General features: G+C 43.0%; 1 protein-coding gene across 1 annotated transcript in view; it reads left to right on the top strand.

The window, feature by feature from the left end:
• Positions 1-19,509, top strand: part of Cfap54 (cilia and flagella associated protein 54) — a 276,477-nt gene that overhangs the window by 240,686 nt on the left and 16,282 nt on the right. Inside the window, exons 66-67 of the mRNA XM_032911469.1 lie at positions 4,542-4,683; positions 13,023-13,103. Of these exons, the coding sequence (XP_032767360.1) occupies positions 4,542-4,683; positions 13,023-13,103 (223 nt within the window). The remainder of the gene's footprint in view (positions 1-4,541; positions 4,684-13,022; positions 13,104-19,509) is intronic.

The raw sequence follows: 19,509 nt of genomic DNA, 5'->3' as shown, positions 1-19,509 counted from the left end.
ACATGCCAAAATCATTTAATAAAGAAAAGGCAGAGTCTTCAACAACTAGCACTGGGAAGACTGGGTATTTGCATGAAGGAGAATGAAACTTGGTCCACATCTCTCATCCCGTTAAAAAAATTCAAACTCGATCAACTCCGAAACCACTGGAGAAAACCACTGGTAGCATTTCCATGTGTAGGTAGAGGCAAGGGTCTTTTGAAAAAGATTCCAGTTGCTCAAGAAATAACATCAAAAACTGGAAAGCGGGATTTCGTGACATTAAAAGGCTTCTGAACAGGAATGGGAGCAATCACAGGAGAGGAGAGACTGCCTCCAGATTAAAAAACAAAAAACAGGGGTTGGGGATTTAGCTCAGTGGTAGAGCGCTTGCCTAGCAAGCGCAAGGCCCTGGGTTCGGTCCTCAGCTCCAAAAAAAAGAAGATGGAAAAAACAAAAAACAAAAAAACTCAGAGCTATGTACAGGACAGAGAATAAGTATCCAGAAATAACTCAAGAAACCATCCCTCAAACAATCCAATTAATTTGGGTTAAAAAGTGTGTGTGGTGTGGGGGCGGCGCTCACTATGATGTTTGCAAATCAATCCAAACCCCTCCATCTCCTTTGTCTCTTCCCCTGGACCCAGTCACAGTTGATATTATTCTCCAAATAAAACCCCGCTGCTTCGCCAGGCCTAGTCCTCTCTCCATCAAACTGGAAAGATCTCTAATTTTTGTTTTGCTAAATTTTGTTTGCTTGTTTTTTGCTCTCTCTCTCTCTCTCTCTCTCTCTCTCTCTCTCTCTCTCTCTCTCTCTCTCTCTCTATTTCTCTCACTCTGCCCACACACACACACACACACACACACACACACACACACACACACACACACACACACACACACACACACACACACAGAGTCCCCAAGCCCCTTGCCCGACTCTCTGATGAGCGTTAGCCTCAAGCCGGATGGCAGATGAACAGGTGCGGGACGCTGAGAGCACAGGTGTCTCTGGTACTTGCTCTCTGCCCCACCAGGCATCTGGGAAAAGCTGTGTGGATGGAGACCCACTGCCTCCCTGCTTCCCCAGAGAGTCCCATTCCCGCTCCCTGCCTTTCAGATCTCAGGACTTTTTGGCATTCTCATGAAAGAGAATAAAACAAGAGCTGTCTGGAGAGTCAGCAGACCTCCAATTATTCAGTCAATAGTCTTCCTTTTTTTTTTTTAACCCCCTTAAGGCAAAGGGGGGGGGGCGCTAAGCATATGCCATATACCAGCATAAGAAGCAGCAAAATTTGCATTTACATGTACCTTGTAAATCCTGAAACACTGCAGGTGCTTATTTTTTTTTTTTTTTCAGAACCACATGATGAACATAAGGATAAAACCTGCAAAATAGAAAGGCACCAGTGAGAGGCTTCTTCTAAAATTTTAATTACATTTAATTTTAAAAATAGAATTCTTTTAAAACTGCTGTGCTTGTGATCATGCTAAACGACTCAGTGAGGGACAAGCCCTTGTCTCTGAGCTCCTCTCAGTGAGTGGCCTCTCTGACTCAGGACATTTTGATGTGTTCTGATGGGTGTCATCCCTCATTGTTCACTCACTGAAGACAAAGCCAGAGTTCCTGTGGTAGAGAAAACAGGACCCCCCTCTCTTTAGGCACCTCCTTATCTCCTTCTTAAGTTCTCCTTGGGAAGGGCACCTTTCAATGGTTTTTCTTAAAGCCACAGAGGGGGAAAAAAACCATGTTCTTCGGAATCTGCAAATAAAAGTTTTGGTTAATTCTAAGCAGACATTACCCCTTTGGGACAAGAATCAAGCTCTCTGCCCACCTCCCTGCCTTTAAACCCCACGTTATCTTCTCTCATCTTCATTTGTGTTTCTGCTTCCAACTGGCTCCTGTCTTCCAGTCCCTGGAAGAGCAGGAGAGAGATTGTCCAGGCATTAGGAAGAGTAGAGCCTGGGGCAACTCACATAGCCCAAGCGTGATTACACCTATAGGATACTTGCCTTATGGGGACGGCAGGAGGTCTAAAAGCTGGAGTGGACATTAGCCTTGGTGTTAGATATTTAACAACTCTATTAATTCTTGATAAGACCCGGCCAGCCTCTCCATAATTGTGACAGAGTCCTATCGATTTATTTAATCAGATTTAGCACAATTACTGGGCAATTACCCCTAAATTATTTTTCTACATTAGATTGGCTATTTCCCAGCTATACTCCCCAAGTTACTCACCAATAGTCATCCTGCGTGTGCTGGATTTGCTCTATCAGGCTATTTCCTGGTTCTCCATTCACCCCCCACCCCCATACCAGAAGTTCCTACTTGCTATCTCCAGTGGAACCGGAAGTCCCACCTACCTCTGTTCTCCCCAGTAATTGGCTGTCAGCTACTTTTATTTAACCAGTCCGAGAACATTGGCAGGCACAGTTTACACATCATTTGGTGTACGTGAGAGTGTTCCTCTGAACCACAACCAGGTCTTGGGGGGGGGGTATTTAGCATTTGAATACACAGCAGCACCCAACCTCCAACACCCTGGGGACAGAGAGGTGGAGAGAGTAAGCAGATCAAGGAAGGGATGGCAGAAGGGGGGGCAGAGAGACAGAGAGAGACAGACAAATGGGAGAGGCAGGGCATTGAGAGGACTACTAAGTTTATTCTTCTTACTACCCCAAGTATTGTAAGAGAAAGCTAAGCTCTATTTGAGGTGCTGAGGATAGAGAACAAGGCTTTGGACATGCCAGGCAAGCACCAGACTACAGAGACGCCCTAGTGGTTTATGAAAAGACACTAGATGCTTTCTCTAGACTTTAGAATGAAGAATGGGGTTTAGGACATCCTTTTCCCTTTATGTGCTGTTTTATAGTTAAACATATACAGTTATATTGTTCTCACCTTACAAATGTTCTACGAATTACAAGAAGCTGGTTTTAATAGTTCAGCCCTGGCATAAAGGAATCTCGGGGGTGGGGTGCTGGAGAGGGGGAGGCTAACTGACTTGCTGGAGGGTCCAGGGATAGAGGAAGGACCAGGACATTGCGAGGTTCCCTGTGAAGGAGCCAACTATGACTCACCAAGTCGTGCCACTACTTTCTCTCTCCAAAACAACAGACAGCTTTCTCAGGATGACTGGATAGTGTCCACTTCTTTACTGGGCAAGTTTTCCAAACCATCTTAATGACCAATCTTTATGTTTTAGTTGTTACCTTTTAACAGGAAAATGGAATACAGAATACTTACTAAATGTGAAAATTCACACACACACACACACACACACACACACAATGTGACATAGAGTACTGTTTGATTTCTGCACTGACAGTATGAATGTGTCTATAATGTATATATGTATGTATGCATGTAGTATCAATGAGAGACTCAAACAGTGCTCCATGTCATAGGTAGAGACACTGTACAAAGCTGGAGAATTAAAGTTTCTGTGCATTCTCTTCTGCCATTCTGCACCTTCTCATTTTTCATAATAATGTCCTTCCTTGAGTAGACACATGCATATTCATCCTGTTCCTACAGGGTAGAGTCACTTAGGGCCATGCAGGTACTCTTGCCTAGCCTCTTCCAAATGCAAGCCTTTGACCTCCACTCCACTGGTCCTTCTGCCCTCAGAGCACCCTGTCCTCATTGACCTTAGGCCCTTGACATTGTCTGCATCAGCATCGCCATTTCCTTCTCCCTCTCTGCTTTGGCTCTTGTTTTTCATCTTTCTCAGTTTTTTTTCTGCCCCTCCTAGCCCCCCAAACACACACACACACACACACAGATACACACACACACACAGATACACACACAGATATACACACATAAAGAAACACACAGACACACTCACATAGACATACATACAAACATAGACAACACACATATATAGGTATACACAGATACACAGAGACATATATACAAACATAGATACACACTTAGACACACACATGCACACAGAGACACAGACATACATAACAGAACACATGTAGCACACACACACACACACACAGACTGACACATCATACACACACACAGACTGACACATCATACACACACACACACACACACACACACACACACACACCTCTAAAGTATGCAAATAGTACTTGGCGTTTTCAAGTCTTCTAATTTGTCAAAGTTCTTACCTTGTGTCAGCTGGACAGCCATAACATGGCATCAAGATCTACATAAGAGTGAAGCTGTTGGCTGATCGACTGGGGTTTCTTCATCCATATAAATAATTATTTTCCTATTCAGAATGCTTTGGGTAGGTATCTTCTGTCATTGTGCCCTTTCCATGTTTTAATGTATACCTATTTGAGGGCATAAATAGACATAAACATCTGAGTGTGTTTCTTTGCTCATGTTTGTGGAAGGAAGGAATGATTGAGTTGATGATATTTGGGGAATTCAGACACTTAATTCTTAAATAAAGACTTACTTCATAAATCTTATTGAGTCTAAAACCAGTACCCCTCTTGACTTTTCAAATTAAATGTATGAATACATATCTATATATCTATATCTACATATGTATATGTGTGTGTGTTATTTTTAGAGTCATCCAAATTCATGAGAAACTATCCAGTCTTGCACAAATAGCCGAGATATCATTACCATCAGTTCCTGAAGTTGCTTCACAGGAAAATATCTATGAATCAATAGACATCGAAGATAAACCAATTGATACAGACTTGGAAGTAAGTACATTTCTCAAGGACTGGAAAATAAACTTGCAATTTTAAGAAGATTCTCATCCTACATCAACACTTAAGTTCTTATTTCCTTTTTTAGAGCAGGACTAGGGAACTAATCCTTCACTTCACAAGTCCCCTACCTTCAGTCTTCTTTATATGGTCTAACTCACATGTGTACATGTGTATTCATATGCATATGTATGCATAAAGGCCAGAGGTCACCTTCAAGTAATATTCTTCAAAGTTCTGTCTACCTGATGTTTCACTCCAACGTATTTCGCTGAACCTGGAGCTCACCAATTAGGCTAGATCGGCTGGCCAATGAGCTCCAAGGGACCATCCAGTCTTCATTTTCCAAGCACTGGGACTACAAACATGTTCCACGATGCCTGGCTCTTACTTATTTTTTATTTTTTCCATGAGTTCTGGGGTTTGAACTCAGATACCCATGTGTGGTGGTTTGAATATGTTTGGCCCTTGGGAAGTGGCACTATTAGGAGGTGTGGCCTTGTTGGAGGAAGTGTGTCACTATGGAGGTGAACTTTGAGCTCTAGTGCTCAAAGTCTTCCCAGTGTGGAACAGAGCCTTTTCCACTGCCTGGAGAAGACAGTCTCCTTCTGACTTAGAAGCTTAGCTTCTCCTCCAGCACCATGTCTGTCTGCATGCTGCTATGCTTCCTGCTATGATGATAATGGACTAAACCTCTGAAACTGTAAGCCAGTCCCCATTAAATATTTGCCTTTTAAAAGGTCGTGGTGTCTCTTCAGAGTAATGGACACCCTAACTGAGACCCCATGGTTGTAAGGCAACCAGGCTTTACCAACCATGCTATCTCCCAGCCTGCATCCTGTGAGAGAGGAAATGGGGGCAGACCACACCCCTGTCCTTCACGTTGGCATCATGCCACTTGAGCTAACATTGTGTTCGTCAAATAAGACCCATGCTGTCTGTACCGATGCTCCCTACCCACTTGGAAGTAGGAAATCCAGACATAGTCTGGTGCTGTTGGCCGTCAGGAGTCATTACTGTTTTCTTATGTCATTTTTAGATGCTACTGATTTTCTGTTTGGATATTTTATGATCTGGCAAACTTATCAGCCACTTTCTCCCAACTTTTGCCTTCCTTTCCCTTCTGAATGCTGTCATAGCACTACATGTATTGGAAACCATAGCTAGTGTTCATATTTTTATGGGTCTGTACAAAGCACCAACATCTGGGGCACAAAGACCTCTGGTTATGTTCCTTTCTTGGGTGTTTGGTTTTTCTGAACTTTTTTTTAATGCTTCCCTATTTACCACTCATTATATTAATTTTTTAGGTATTCATTCATAGTTTTTTGACTCAAGAGCTCGAACTGATCCCTTCCTGTCTCAGTGCCATTTTCTTTCTTTTTTTTTTTTTGGTTCTTTTTTTTTGGAGCTGGGGACCGAACCCAGGGCCTTGCGCTTCCTAGGCAAGCGCTCTACCACTGAGCTAAATCCCCAACCCCTCAGTGCCATTTTCTTTCTGGACTTCCACAGTTGTTTAAACCAGGCTGCTCTCAGAACCCACTAGTGTCTGCCTTTGCCACTTCCCCTGGTTGCTTTCCTGGCTGAGGTTGTGTCACTAGAAGCTACTCCCTTGCTTTTCTTCTCTGCAAAGCTTTCAGGATCTCTTCTTTAGCTTTTCCTAGGCTTTTGTTTCTTTAAGTCGTTTGGCCAGGTGAATTTGTAACCAGTTACCAATAATAAAACCTCTTTAATTCTTAAAGAATAATACTTACATGGCTCTTTGCTTTCCCATTTACCTCATCTATGTGCTCTTAATACGTGAATGCATAAAAACTGACGTTTCTGAGTATACTTGTATACTTGTATACTTTCAGTCTTTGTTTACTATGGAAATGGCTCCATGTGTTTTCCTTCGTTATGCAAGTTACCAGTCTGTATGTAAGAGCGTCTATCTGGCAAGCCCACATAGCCTTTGTGAAATGCTACTAACCAGCATGTAAGCCCTCTGCCCTCTCTGCTAGGATTTATAAGCAGCTGACATCTTAGAGCTCTGATCATGTACCCTTTTCAATGGCCTCAGATGTGACCACGTGAGTTACTACGCTTACTGATAAACTGTGCGTGACAATACATCTTCCCATAGGTCAGAGAGCTCCCGGAATCTCAACCTTGGGAGATTTTGTAGAGATATACAGATTATACATTTCTTTCACGAAGAGCACATTGCCCTCTCATGTCTGCTTTCAAGAAGGACTCAGCCCTCTTGACTCACACGATCGTCTTTTGTAGCAGTGCACTTATGATGACGGTTCTTTAGTCACAATCTTGTCTGAGTGCTGTCTTTGAGACACAGTCTAGAATAGTCTTTGCTTAAATTATTCCTAGTACATTTCTTCATAGTTAATATATGGAAAGTAGTTTTCTTACGAGTCTGCCTGTCCTTTTAGCTCCGATTGTCTGAGGCAGGAAAATGTCTACGGTAAGAATAAGGACTCTAGACTGTCTTCTGCCACTCTGCTTTACTACCTAGGTCAGATGGTTAATGCTTTTCTAAGACTAATTTTCATCTCTACAATAAATAATTCTTTCATACAAAGATAGGCTGTTTGGATAGAACCAGCCTTTCCAGAGTTGGCCCTGGAAAATTCATCATAAGAAGACAAATGTCTGAGTCAGGAGGTTGACTGTGAACATAAACAAGTCAAGAATAAATAGGGATGTAGGGGAGGGGGGAGGAATCCAGAGGCCATGCGTTTCCCTAGTGAAGGCTGGGGACTTTCTCTCATGTTCTAATTTGGTGCATTGGGGTCAACCACAGCAGAACAAATCTTCTTCAATCTTTATATCCTCTGTACTTTTAAATTTGTTTTCTTCACTTAGTGTATCCTTAGCCTTAAAGCATGTTTTAGGCATGTTCCAGTTACCATTGGCTCTGTATATGAAAGAATAGCACCAAGTAGAAGGAATTATGTGTACTTGGAGTTGAATTGGCAAGTGGATTTGTTCACAGTATCTCTATTAATAAGAGATGGAGTTGGGCTGGAGAGATGGCTCAGTGTATTCCATCTGACTGTTCTTCCAAAGGTCCTGAGTTCAAATCCCACCAACCACATGGTGGCTCACAACCATCTGTAATAAGATCTGATGTCCCCTTCTGGTATGTCTGAAGATAGCTACAATGTATATAATAAATAAACATTTTAAAAGAGATGGAGGTAATACATATTTTTCTTTCTTACGTGATACTAAAAAGCATTTTAAAAACAAACTACATTCTGGTCTGTATCAAATCTCATTAAGCTTGTCGTCATGGCAATTCTCACATGGAACTAATTAGAAGCTGATTAGGACACTTGAAGAGATCGATTCTGGTCTGGAATCGAACAGGAGATCACGGCTTCTATAATGTGATATTTCTACTACAAGGATATAAACCATGTGCCTCTGGTTGCTATGTGTGGGGTGGGTTTTGTTTATTCCTTTGTTTCTTCTTAGCCCCACTCCGTTTTTTTAATTGTTCCTCCTTTCAAAGTCCCTAAGGTCCAGAATAAGCCAGGGGCTTGGAATACACATGTTAATTTAAAGTAGATTAGAGGCCCCACAGCAGGTGCTTAGCTCGCTTCTGAAACCTTTAACAGGAGCAGTGGCTCAGAATGACTGATTTCTATTGCTTCACCATTTAGAGCCAGCAGAATTGGTCTACTAGAGCATAGGAAAGGCCTACGTGTGTAGCTCAGTTAGAACACTCACCTCACTCACATGAATGAAGCCCTGGGTTCATCCTCCAGCACAACCTAAAAGTGGGCTCAGAGGTCAATGCCTCTTTTTCCAGCACTTGGGAAGTAAAGGTAAGAGGATCGGAAGTTCATCCTCTTCTGCTTCATAGGGAGTTAAGGTTAGCCTGGGCTACATGAGCCTCTGTCTCAACAAAACAAACCAACAATAACAACAAAATATAGGAAAGCTTCCCCAAACCATGCTGATCTTAAGATGGCTTAAATTATTAGATTATTTGGATTAAGAATAGGTTGACATAAGAAGCTCACTATTTGTTTGCCACAGTGCATAAGGTTACTTCAGCAAATATTTATGGAAGGCCTGAACAGCATAAATGGATGAAAATTAGTATAATATTAAAAGTCCTCAAAATAGAAGTAGCAAGGCTGTGGAAGCCTGTAGGAAAAAAAAATATACATACTCTGGCTTTAGCATTCTCTGTTTCTGAGAAACCATTATTTGTAAACATTTAGGGCTAAGAGTAGCAGTGCACTTGCATGGGGTGGGGGAAGTGTAGGTGAAGCTGGAGGGTGGGGTGGACATAGGACATAAGGGCTCCTCACTCTGACCTCACCAGGCAATGTGGGAGGACTCTGTTGCCAACCCCAGCCCCACCCCTATCCCCGCCACACACACACACACACACACACACACACACACACACACACACACACACACACACACACTCTGAGAGCTACTTGAGTTCTGTCCTGTTTATCTCTGATTCCCACTCTACCCCGTGGCCTGTAGGGGGCAGTCCATGGATGATGACTAAGAGAATGGTGGATGGCCTTCGCTCTGTAGGAAAGAGGAAAGGGCTGAGTGGAAATCAGTCCGGGTTTCCGGGAAATTGAAAGATGTACTCACTGAATGGCATCTCACCCAACAATTTGATAATCATGATGTTGAGAAGAGAGGAAGCAGGGATTTCAAGGCCAGAAAATAAGTTAGGAAACATTTCAGATCTCAGTGTAGGTCAACAGTGACGAGCATTCCCACTAAATATGAGAATTGGCTTTAGGGTGTTGGAGTTGCTCAGAGGTCCATCTCTGAACTCATGTGTGTTTCTCTGAAAGGAAAAGGGCAAAGCCTGGCTAAGGCTCCCCTTCACCTCTCTGTGACACCTACCAAATGCAGCAAGCTTCCCACCACCTCAGACTAGGAATGCTGAGCTTAGCGATTTCCCCAAGTCTGTGGCAGCAGGGTCACATGGGGTGTTCAAAGCTCCGGCTTCAAGTCAACCAGTTAACAGCGTTGTGTATGTGGTGTACATCACAGCCCGAGCAACGCCGCATCACTGAGGCTGAATTCCCGTTTGATAAAGGTTGAGACAGGCAGCAGAGGGCATCTATCAGGAACACTGCTTTCTTTATTTCTTCATCTGTCACTACGATGGTGAATGGTACACACAAAGCCATTTTAGTTGATGGCTCTTGATGAAATCGTGGCAGTAACCCATCGTGGCTATTACTGAAACCTTTTATAGAGGGAACACATACTTTAACAAGTCAAAAATCCAGTGAGAAGTACAGGTGTATCAATAAACTAGAGTACTACAGGCGGCGGGAGAAGCATGATCCCCTTGGTGTGGAAATGTGGACCAGAAGTTAGAGGCCCACTGAGTGTACTAATCAATGCTGGGCCTCCTGCCCTCCTCTCCATGTCTTTTAGCCCGTGATGTTGACCTAAAGCTCAGATGGTGCGAGCAGCCTCCTGACTGATTCTTCCCTTGTTGCTACCCAGGCCAGGGTACCTTCCAACAGTGGTCAGGATTCCACTTTAAGGCAATCTGCATCTGTATTCTCTCGGTCTCCTCCTAACTAACTTGCCATGGTTTGAACTCAGATCCCTGACTTTTACGTGAGCCGTTCGTAAGAGGCAGCTTCTTCGTCATGCCTCATATTTCCATACTTCCCACAGGGAAGACCGCATCAGGCCCCTGTGCCCCTTGAACGTCCTCAGCCTGTGACTCAGGGACTCCATGCCTTTGCATCCATTCTGGATCAGTTCAAATTCTTCTCCTTTATGCTGGCTTGTTTTTAATTTTTAAATCTATTCTTTCATAATTTCATTGTATCTTAATGTAATTGTATTCAATTATAGAAGTATCGTCGTGTTATATGTGTATAATGTCCTTTCATTGTCTCTCCCCCATATATCTGCATCACATTTCTCCTCCCGCTGGACTCCCTCCTCTCACCAAGTCCCCTCCTACTTTGATGGAGTTTTGTTTGTCTGTGGCACCATTAGGGATCACAATATGGGCATGGGAGGGGCAACTGAGGGAAGTCCCAAGAGCAAGCGAATATGAGGACTCAGGGTTAAGCTGGACATGCATCCCAGCCCTTCTAAGGCTCCAAGAACAACAAGGAAAAGGGGACAGGAAGAAGGTAAAAGCCGGAGGGTGAAAGGGAGCATTGTGAAGAGCTGTCTTCAAGGCATGACACGGCTGTTAACACCCATGAACTCAAGACAGCACTGGCTACCTGCACAAGGTCTGCACAAGACAAGTCCAACAGCATTCCATCATGGAGCAGAGAGGAGCTTAGGAGTCTCCACCCCTCCCCACAGAGATATAGGCAAGTCATGGTTGCTGAGGGAGGGGGAACCTCAGTGGGACAGCTACTGATGAACTGGCCTGCTGCTCTTTCAGGGCACAGGTCACAGGAGCTCTCTTCTAGTAAGTCTTCATTGTCATTATACCAAGACTTACTCTCCCACCACTAGGATCCCACCACATGCCATAGCTACATGTGTTCTTAGCAGATGCTATTTGCACGTGATTTTATTGTGCATCCATTTTCCTTTGTAAAATTTAGCCAGGGTCTGCTTCTTCACCTTTGCACCCCACTGCATCTAGCAGAATATCTTGAATATATTTGTTAAATTTAAGAATTAGCTGTAGGGTTTTTTTTCTTGTTTTTAGCTATGATTGTATCATTTCTTTGTATATGCAGGTATTAAAACTTAGATATAATGTGGCTGGGAACTCTAAGGTCCGTTGTCATTTGCTTTTCGTTTTAAGGTTTTAACCATCATCATTGCTCAGTGATGATTTGATAATTAATATACTTAAATTATCTTAATATTTCGAGGGCTAGTACATATGTATATTGATACTGTTATCAAAATGAATTAATGTTTCCTTCAGGGCTATGCTGGCAACATTTTGAGGTAGGCATAGCTTAGCGCTCATCATTGTATTTTTAGGATTTAATTATTTTTTATGTGTATGTTTTGCTGGCATGGATGTCTGTACACATGCTTGTGTTTGTGGAGAACAGAAAATGGTGTCAAATCCTCTGGAACGGGAGTCTCACCTCATTCTGAGCCACTATGTGGATGCTGGGAACTGAACCCAACTCCAGAACAAGTGCTTCACCAACCAGTGAGCAAATGTAGCCCTGTCTTCCTTCCTTCTTTTTTTTTTTTTTCTTTTTCTTATTCAAGTCTTTAAAAAACAATTTTTAGCACAGGGATGTTTTGCACGGCATGTATGTTTGCATAAGGAGGTCGGCTTCCTTAGCATCGGAGTGTCAGACAGCTGTGAGCATCCATGTAGGCCGTAGGAATTGAACCCGGGTCCTCAGGAAAAACAGCCAGTGTGTTCTTAACCACGGAGCCATCTCCCCAGCCTCCGTAGCCTCGGATCTTTCAAGCTCGCAGTTTTAATGCCTTTGGTTGTAAGTGAAGGAAATCAGCACTCGCTTGGAGGGAAAAGGCAGAGACAGATATGGATCAGAGCGCACAGTAAGTCCGGGTGCAGCCGATGACCAGGTAGAGCACAGCAAGCCTCACGGAAACCAGCACTGGGAGTCAAGAGCCAAAACTACCCTCAGACCCGCAGGGGACACAGACACTCTCTAAGCCCGGCGTCTCCTCTTCCTCAACTCGAATCACTAACCCAGTGACTCCCCAGCCTTCTCCAGTTCAACCTCTTACTGCGCAGCTCACATGGCCACCACCAACCTTAGTCCTGTCGTATTTCCCTACGATGTTGCAATGGTAGGGAGTCTGGTTGTGTCCACTCTGCCTGTAGGGAGCTCATCTGAGGTCAGATGTCCACATATGAAGACAACTGTATCCCTACAGTCAGGCCATGCAAGGCCCTCAACAGACGATGTCCACACGCTAATGGCTCATCCCACATACGTCCCTCATTTCATTTTAGTTCCCAATGGCCATCCATTCTTTTTTATTAAATTCCTCACCCCCAGCGCTGGTGATCTGAGTCTCTTCATCCCAAAAGTTTCTTCTCAATGGAAACCTTATTTTGGTATAAATTATTGACTCATCATTCCGCTGCAGAATACACAGCATGTTAATTGTCAATATCCAGAGAAAGCACTATTATAGCAGCAGACATTCGTCATTAAGTTTAGCTTCCATGTTTTATGGCTACGTTGTCTCCTTTCAAATGACCTAGATGACCGGAGAAAAAGTCCTCCAATTCCCTCTTTCCCAGGCTGGGAATAAGGGTTGGGTGACATGACGTAAGACAAAGATAGTTAATTAATATGGAATGCTCTCCAGATGACATCAGAATCACCCTGCTGCTATCTTCTTGTTTCTAGAACATAATCCTCCATTGTTGCTCGGAAATAGAAGCTCTGTTTTCCATGGACAAAGACAAAAAGCCCTTGCCACTGACTGAGGTATGTCCCTCCCTCTGAGCCTGTCTGCAGCAAGCCAGCCCCTTTTGCTATTGAAACAGAGCCACAGCATGTATCCAACTGCGTTCACATGCAAAAGTACTACATGTGAATTCATCACAGCATATTACTTAGCTAAAAGTTTTTATTTCAGTTTTCTTTTCCTTTTGCTAGGAAACTTCAACTAATGTAGAAAATTATAAAGAGAATTAGATAGAAATTGCTTCATAGCAACCATCCTGTCACTCACCGATGGGACCATCAGCTTGCCAAAACTCCCATCGACATTAGCGGGCACTCCTTCCCCTCCCCCTACTCCAGATGGTTCCCTTACAAGTGAAAACTCGTATGCCATTATTTGATATGTATTATTAATAAGGCCAAAGGTATTTCAGATGTCTGTTGGCAACTTCTGTTTTTCATTTGTGAGGTAGTGGCCACTTGGTCCTCAGCTGTTTAAGGTGAACTGTCTGCCTGTCAAGAAGTCTTGTAGAGTGTGAGCTGGGCCAGCAATATGACCCTCTCTCACAGAGCTGCCTGTTAGTAGGGGAGTAGACAGTATTCATCGCTGTCATCACCACCACCACCAGCAGCAGCAGAAAGATAAGTTTGAATTTTGAATTGTTAAAAACTAAGAAAGAAAAGGATCCAAGCATCAGGACAGGAAGTGTCCAACTGTAGCCTGTGAGTAAATCTATTTTAATCTACAGATTAAAATAATGACTTCTTGAAAAGGCATTCTCATTTGTTCACTCGTGGTTTCCATGGATGTCCTGCTTCACCACCGGAGCTGGCTCGTAAGGGCTGTATGTCTTCCAAGGTCAAAACTCATTTTCTGGACCTTTCCAGGAGATAGTTACTGGTTTCTCTGGTAGGGTCATAAAGTGATGGTTTCTTAGGATTGGTCAGGTCTGAAGAGGCGGGTGATGCCTGAAGAACCAGGGGTACACTGTACTGTGCCTCTCATCAGTCCCTTAGCTTTGGGGACCGCAACGCTGCAGCTTCTATATTTATATTCTCAAAGGATTTGTTAAATTAAATTTAATTCTCTTTAGATTTGAACTCCTGGATTCAGTTTGCATTTTCCTTAAAAAAAACAAAACAAAACAGCTAACAATGTGTCTCTTGCTCATTTTAAAATAAAGAACTTATTTTGAATTAAATACATAGCTCTACTGAGGTAGACAGCATAAAAACCAAGCTTAAATTTAATTTGGGTGGATTATATTTGTGTTCTGGGCTCTCTAGAAGAAAAGAATGAACAGATGTCATGTGTGTGCATATGTGCTTGTGTGTATATGTGCATGTATATGGTATCTTCATGTGTACATACATGTGTATGGTGTGGGTGCATTTGTGCATGTATGGTGTGTAGGTATGCAAATGTGTGTAGGTGTGCATGTGTGTATGTGTGTTTGCACATGTATAAATGTGCCCATGCATGCATATGAGCATGTGATTTAGGAGGGATTCGTTATGTTGACTTGTATGACTGGGGACTTGATACTGGAGGAGCATAGAGTGGTTGGCTGTATGCTAGAGAGGCAGAAACCCCAGTAGCTTCTCAGGTGGAGATGCTGGGATCCTCAGAATAAGGTAACTAATGATAGAGCCCAGCCTGAGGTTGCAGCTCCCTGTAGTCACCAGAGTGCATGCATACTTAAGGGCTGAAGAAGCTGGAGCCAGGTGTCCAGAGGCACCATCATGTACACTGAATACACGCATGTGGAGAGAGTGGCTCCTGCACCACACACACACTTCTACCTTCATGCAGACACTCAGCTGACGGAATAGTGCTATCTGCATTGAGACTTGGTCTTTCTCCCTAGCTTGCTGTCCCCCATGCCTGTCGCCCTCTAGAATCCTCTTCACAGGTCACTCAGAAGTGTGCTTGACTTATCTCCTAAGCCTCTCTGGACCTAATGAAACTGAGGATAAGAATTAACAATAAAAATGAACTACCGTGAGTGTTCAGTAATGATCACAAAAAGGTGTTCCGTGAGATACATGATAAACAGTGTCTGTGGGTTCTGGATTCTGACAGATCTGGGTTGGAATTCCAATCTCATGTGTTAACAGTGCTGTGACCCAAGGTTACATATATGAAATGGAGTCATGATGCCAACTTTTCCCTGTTGTGAATATTAGATATGTATGGGAGGGCCTGATAACAAGCAAATGTTAAGAACTGGGGTATCTAAGTGTGACTATTATCATAGAATTGGGGTATCTAAGTGTGACTATTATCATAGAATTGGGGTATCTAAGTGTGATTATTATCATAGAACTGGAGTATCTAAGTATGACTATTATCATAGAACTGGGGTATCTAAGTATGACTATTATCATAGAACTGGGGTATCTAAGTATGACTATTATCATAGAACTGGGGTATCTAAGTATGACTATTATCATAGAATTGGGGTATCTAAGTGTGACTATTATCATAGAATTGGGGTATCTAAGTGTGATTATTATCATAGAACTGGAGTATCTAAGTATGACTATTATCATAGAACTGGAGTATCTAAGTATGACTATTATCATAGAACTGGGATATCTAAGCAGGACTGTTATCTTAGAATTGGGGTATCTAAGTGTGACTGTTGTTATAGATTAGGGGATCTAAGTGTGATTGTTATCATAGAACTAGGGTATCTAAGTGTGACTGTTATCATAGATTTGGGGTATCTAAACAGGACTGTTATTGTTGTCCTCACCATGTGTAGATGCTTCAGCTCCTGATTAACTAATTTCATTGAGGGTTTTAGTATCTAAATTTGGTCTTTATGATCTCAAAGCTAGAAGAGGAAAGAGAAACCATGTCCTCTGCCCATTAATGTGAGTCCCTATTGAACCTGTAGCAATTAGGCCATTGTGTAGGTTGATACCATGGGCTCATCACTGGATTTACCCATCTAAGAGATGGTGCCTTGACTCTCACACTTGATCTCCACTGAGACAGACTTACCTAACAGTGCTGGGATAGGACAAGGGAATTTGTAAGCTTATCCCAGAGAGTAAAATCTTGGATAAGCAAAGTGATAGGTGTTAACAGATTTTTTTTTTTTTTTGAGACTCCATCTCACTGCATGGCCTTGACTAGCCTTTGTAAACCAGGGTGGCCTCAAACAGAGAACCACCTGACCTTGCCTCCTTGGTGCTGGGATTAAAGGTTTACACCAGTATGCCTGGCTCTTGGAGACGTTTTCGTCACTGATATGAGATCTTGTTATGCAAGAATTTTAGTCTTTACTGAACACGCCTACTACAAATACCTTGGCTTGTCTCGCCTCTACCTAATTAAAATAAATACTGCTGTGCAAAGGCTGTCACAAAGAAACTTAGAAGAGCAAGGAGATAAAGGAGTGTCCATGCAGACCTTGGTGACAATCATAGCATATCAATGACAACTAGTTTTGATTTCATGTCACACAACAACAAAAAGTATCCCTTTAATTGCCTGCATAGGTTTGAATTATTAGTTCCCAAGCTGTCAGGTAGGATTCAAATATGATGCTAAAATTATTTCCTCTGTCTTGCTATGACTAACCACCCATGGGAGGATGAAGCCCTTTTATACAACACCCTGTCCATCATTAATAATTGACTGTCAGCTGTATGCAGGACATTCGTGTAGATAACGTCTATAGCTGCAAGGCAGTATAGATGGGAGCATCTCCAGCCAGCTAAATTAATGTGTTCCTATTTGTTCCCATGACACAAAGAAACTGCTCTAAATTATACACATATGTGCGTGAGTGTGCATGAATTGAACAGATCAGTTTGTGAGCACATAGTGCATTTGTGTGGGCTAGAATCATACAGAATTGCTACCTGGAAACCATTCCTCGGCATAGATTTTTGATTGGAAAAGAGACGTATTACATACAGAGGTTGTGACAGAGTTTTTATTGACTGTTCAAAGTAAAGAACTTTTCTTTCAGTTCAGAGTTTTCAGCTCAGCTTAGCATAAGTTCTGAACAGTATGATATTCATGCAATGCCAGTAAGCCACTAGTAATAGTAACACTAGCTCATATTTGTTGAGAACATAGTGTGTGCAAACATTACTAAAGGTTTTGAATATATTGGCGTGTAGTTTGAATAAGGAGAGCCCCCATGGGCTCCTTTATTTGAATGCTTAATCATTAGGGAGTGGCACTACTTGACTGGGATTAGGAAGTATGGTCTTGTTGGAGTGGGTGTGGCCTTGTTAGAGGAAGTGGTCACTAGGTGTAGACTTTGGGGTTTCAAATGCTCCTGGCCCAGTGTCTCTCTCTCTCTCTCTCTCTTTTCCTGATACCTGATGATCCAAAATAGAGCTCTCAGATCTTTCTCCAGTACCATATCTGTCTGCCTGCTATTATGTTTCCTGCCTTGACCGTTATGGACTAAACCTCTGAAAGCAAGCCCCAATTAAATGCTTCCTTTCTAAAAGTTGCTATGGTTGTGGTTTCTGCTCTGCATATCAATAGAACAATGGCAAAGCTAATTGTCTCATTAATATTAGAAGAATCTTATAGAGTTGAGGGACATCAGATTCCACGGATGGAGTTACAGGCAATTTAGGAGCCACTGGATGGGGCTTCTGGAACCAAACTTCAGTCTGCTTCAAGAGCAGCAAGTGTTCTTACTATCTTCCCAGGCCCTCCCATTCTATTGGTGAGGAAATTTAGGTACAGGAAAATTAAGCAGCAGGCTCAAGGTAGCAGTAGGAGTTAGGTACAAATTTGGTTTACTCCAAGGCCACCAAATTACTTGTAGCCAGGGAATGTTGTTTGTGAACAGTAGAAAAGGGTGCTATGGGCAGGCGAGGAAGGAGGTGAGTACCAAGAAGTTGTAGTATAGACTAAGAAGGGTTGAGAAGGAAGGCAAAGCGCTAAAAGGGAGATACAGAGACCAAGGAGGACATTGAGGTAGGAGTGAGCAAAAGAGAAAGGAGACAGCCTTGCAGTCATCAAGATGGGGAGAGATATGAAGAAGTCTAATGGGAGGAGTGGATAGCCTTGGCACAGTTCACCCAGGGATTTGAATTTTCCCAGTGAGGTAATGAAAGTACCCACAGTGAGTCAGGTAGACAGGGGGACATTATCTTTTAAAAGACAAGAGAGGATCTAGTACTCATTGTCACTGAGTGAAGAAAAATGGCTGCAGAAGTTGGCTCAGCGGAAGTTGGCTCACCATAAAGGAAAGCACTCAGTGCCTCACATGGTCTCAGGATCCCTGTGTCCTATGGCCCTGGGTAGCATGGCTTGATGGAAGAAAGGATACCACTGGTCATGTGCTATCTGTTGGGTAAGTGTGAGAGGGGAGCTGGCATTCCAAAGTGGAGAGCAGTGAGGACGGTGGCAGCAGCGCTGCTGTCATCCCCTAGCCAGAAAAGTGCCAGCTCTACAGCCCGAGAAAGCCCAGTTACCAGTTGACATCTCTATTTCTTAAACCCCAAATTAGCAAAAAAGCAAGTGCATTCTTAAAAATATTTTCCATCTGAACTACATATCCTTAATGACACTAAATCGCTGCTGTCTCATACAACATGACCGTGTGCTTGATTGATGGATATTTTTTTAACATGGTTGAATTCCCTGCGCATACAGCCAATTGTTTCTTATTGTTAAAAGTAATTGTTTAGGGGCTCAGTGGCAGAAAGCTTGCTTGGCAGGCCTGAGGTCCCAGACTCAATCCACAGGACAACAAAAAAGGTTACTGTTTATGCTACATTTCAGGCAGAGCGCTGACATGAACCATGTGCCGATGACTAATGGTTACTACGCCACTCTGTGTGCGAGCGTCCTTCCATTTCTCTCGGCATTTGCTCTTCTGTTCTCATATGTTGATTCCATCATGAGGTGATGGGTACCTTATCATCCTTCATAGCCTCTTATGAGCCTTCTCCTGTTGGCCGAAATGACTGCTGTCATGCTAGTGTCTTCTTAGATTATTGTGTAATGTGGGTAACTAGCACATTCAACCTATGTTAGCTTACCTGCTCTTCGTGTGTGTGTGTGTGTGTGTGTGTGTGTGTGTGTGTGAGAAAGAGAGAGAGAGAGAGAGAGAGAGAGAGAAACAGAGAGACAGAGACAGAGAGAGACAGAGAGACAGAGACAGAGACAGAGAGACAGACAGACAGACAGAGAAAGAGAAAGTTGGTGCAGGGGGGCATGCGTTCATGACACAAGTCATGTATGAATGACAGAGGGTGACTTTTGGGAAACAGTTCTGGCCTTCCACTGTGTGCATTCTGGGGAATTGAACTCGGGTCATCAGACTTGACAGCTAACACCTTTACCCACTAAGCCAGCTGGGAGACCCAATAAATGTTGCAGATCTCTTGGCTTACATCTCTTGGCATTCGATCGTTTTTAAGCAAAATATGTCTGAGGGGCATACAACTACATTAGCCTGGT

Source organism: Rattus rattus, chromosome 1, assembly GCF_011064425.1.
Source record: "Rattus rattus isolate New Zealand chromosome 1, Rrattus_CSIRO_v1, whole genome shotgun sequence".
NCBI classification, from domain to species: Eukaryota; Metazoa; Chordata; class Mammalia; order Rodentia; family Muridae; genus Rattus; species Rattus rattus.
Note: the sequence above shows the minus strand (reverse complement) of the source record. Positions and strands in the feature narration are given on the sequence as shown.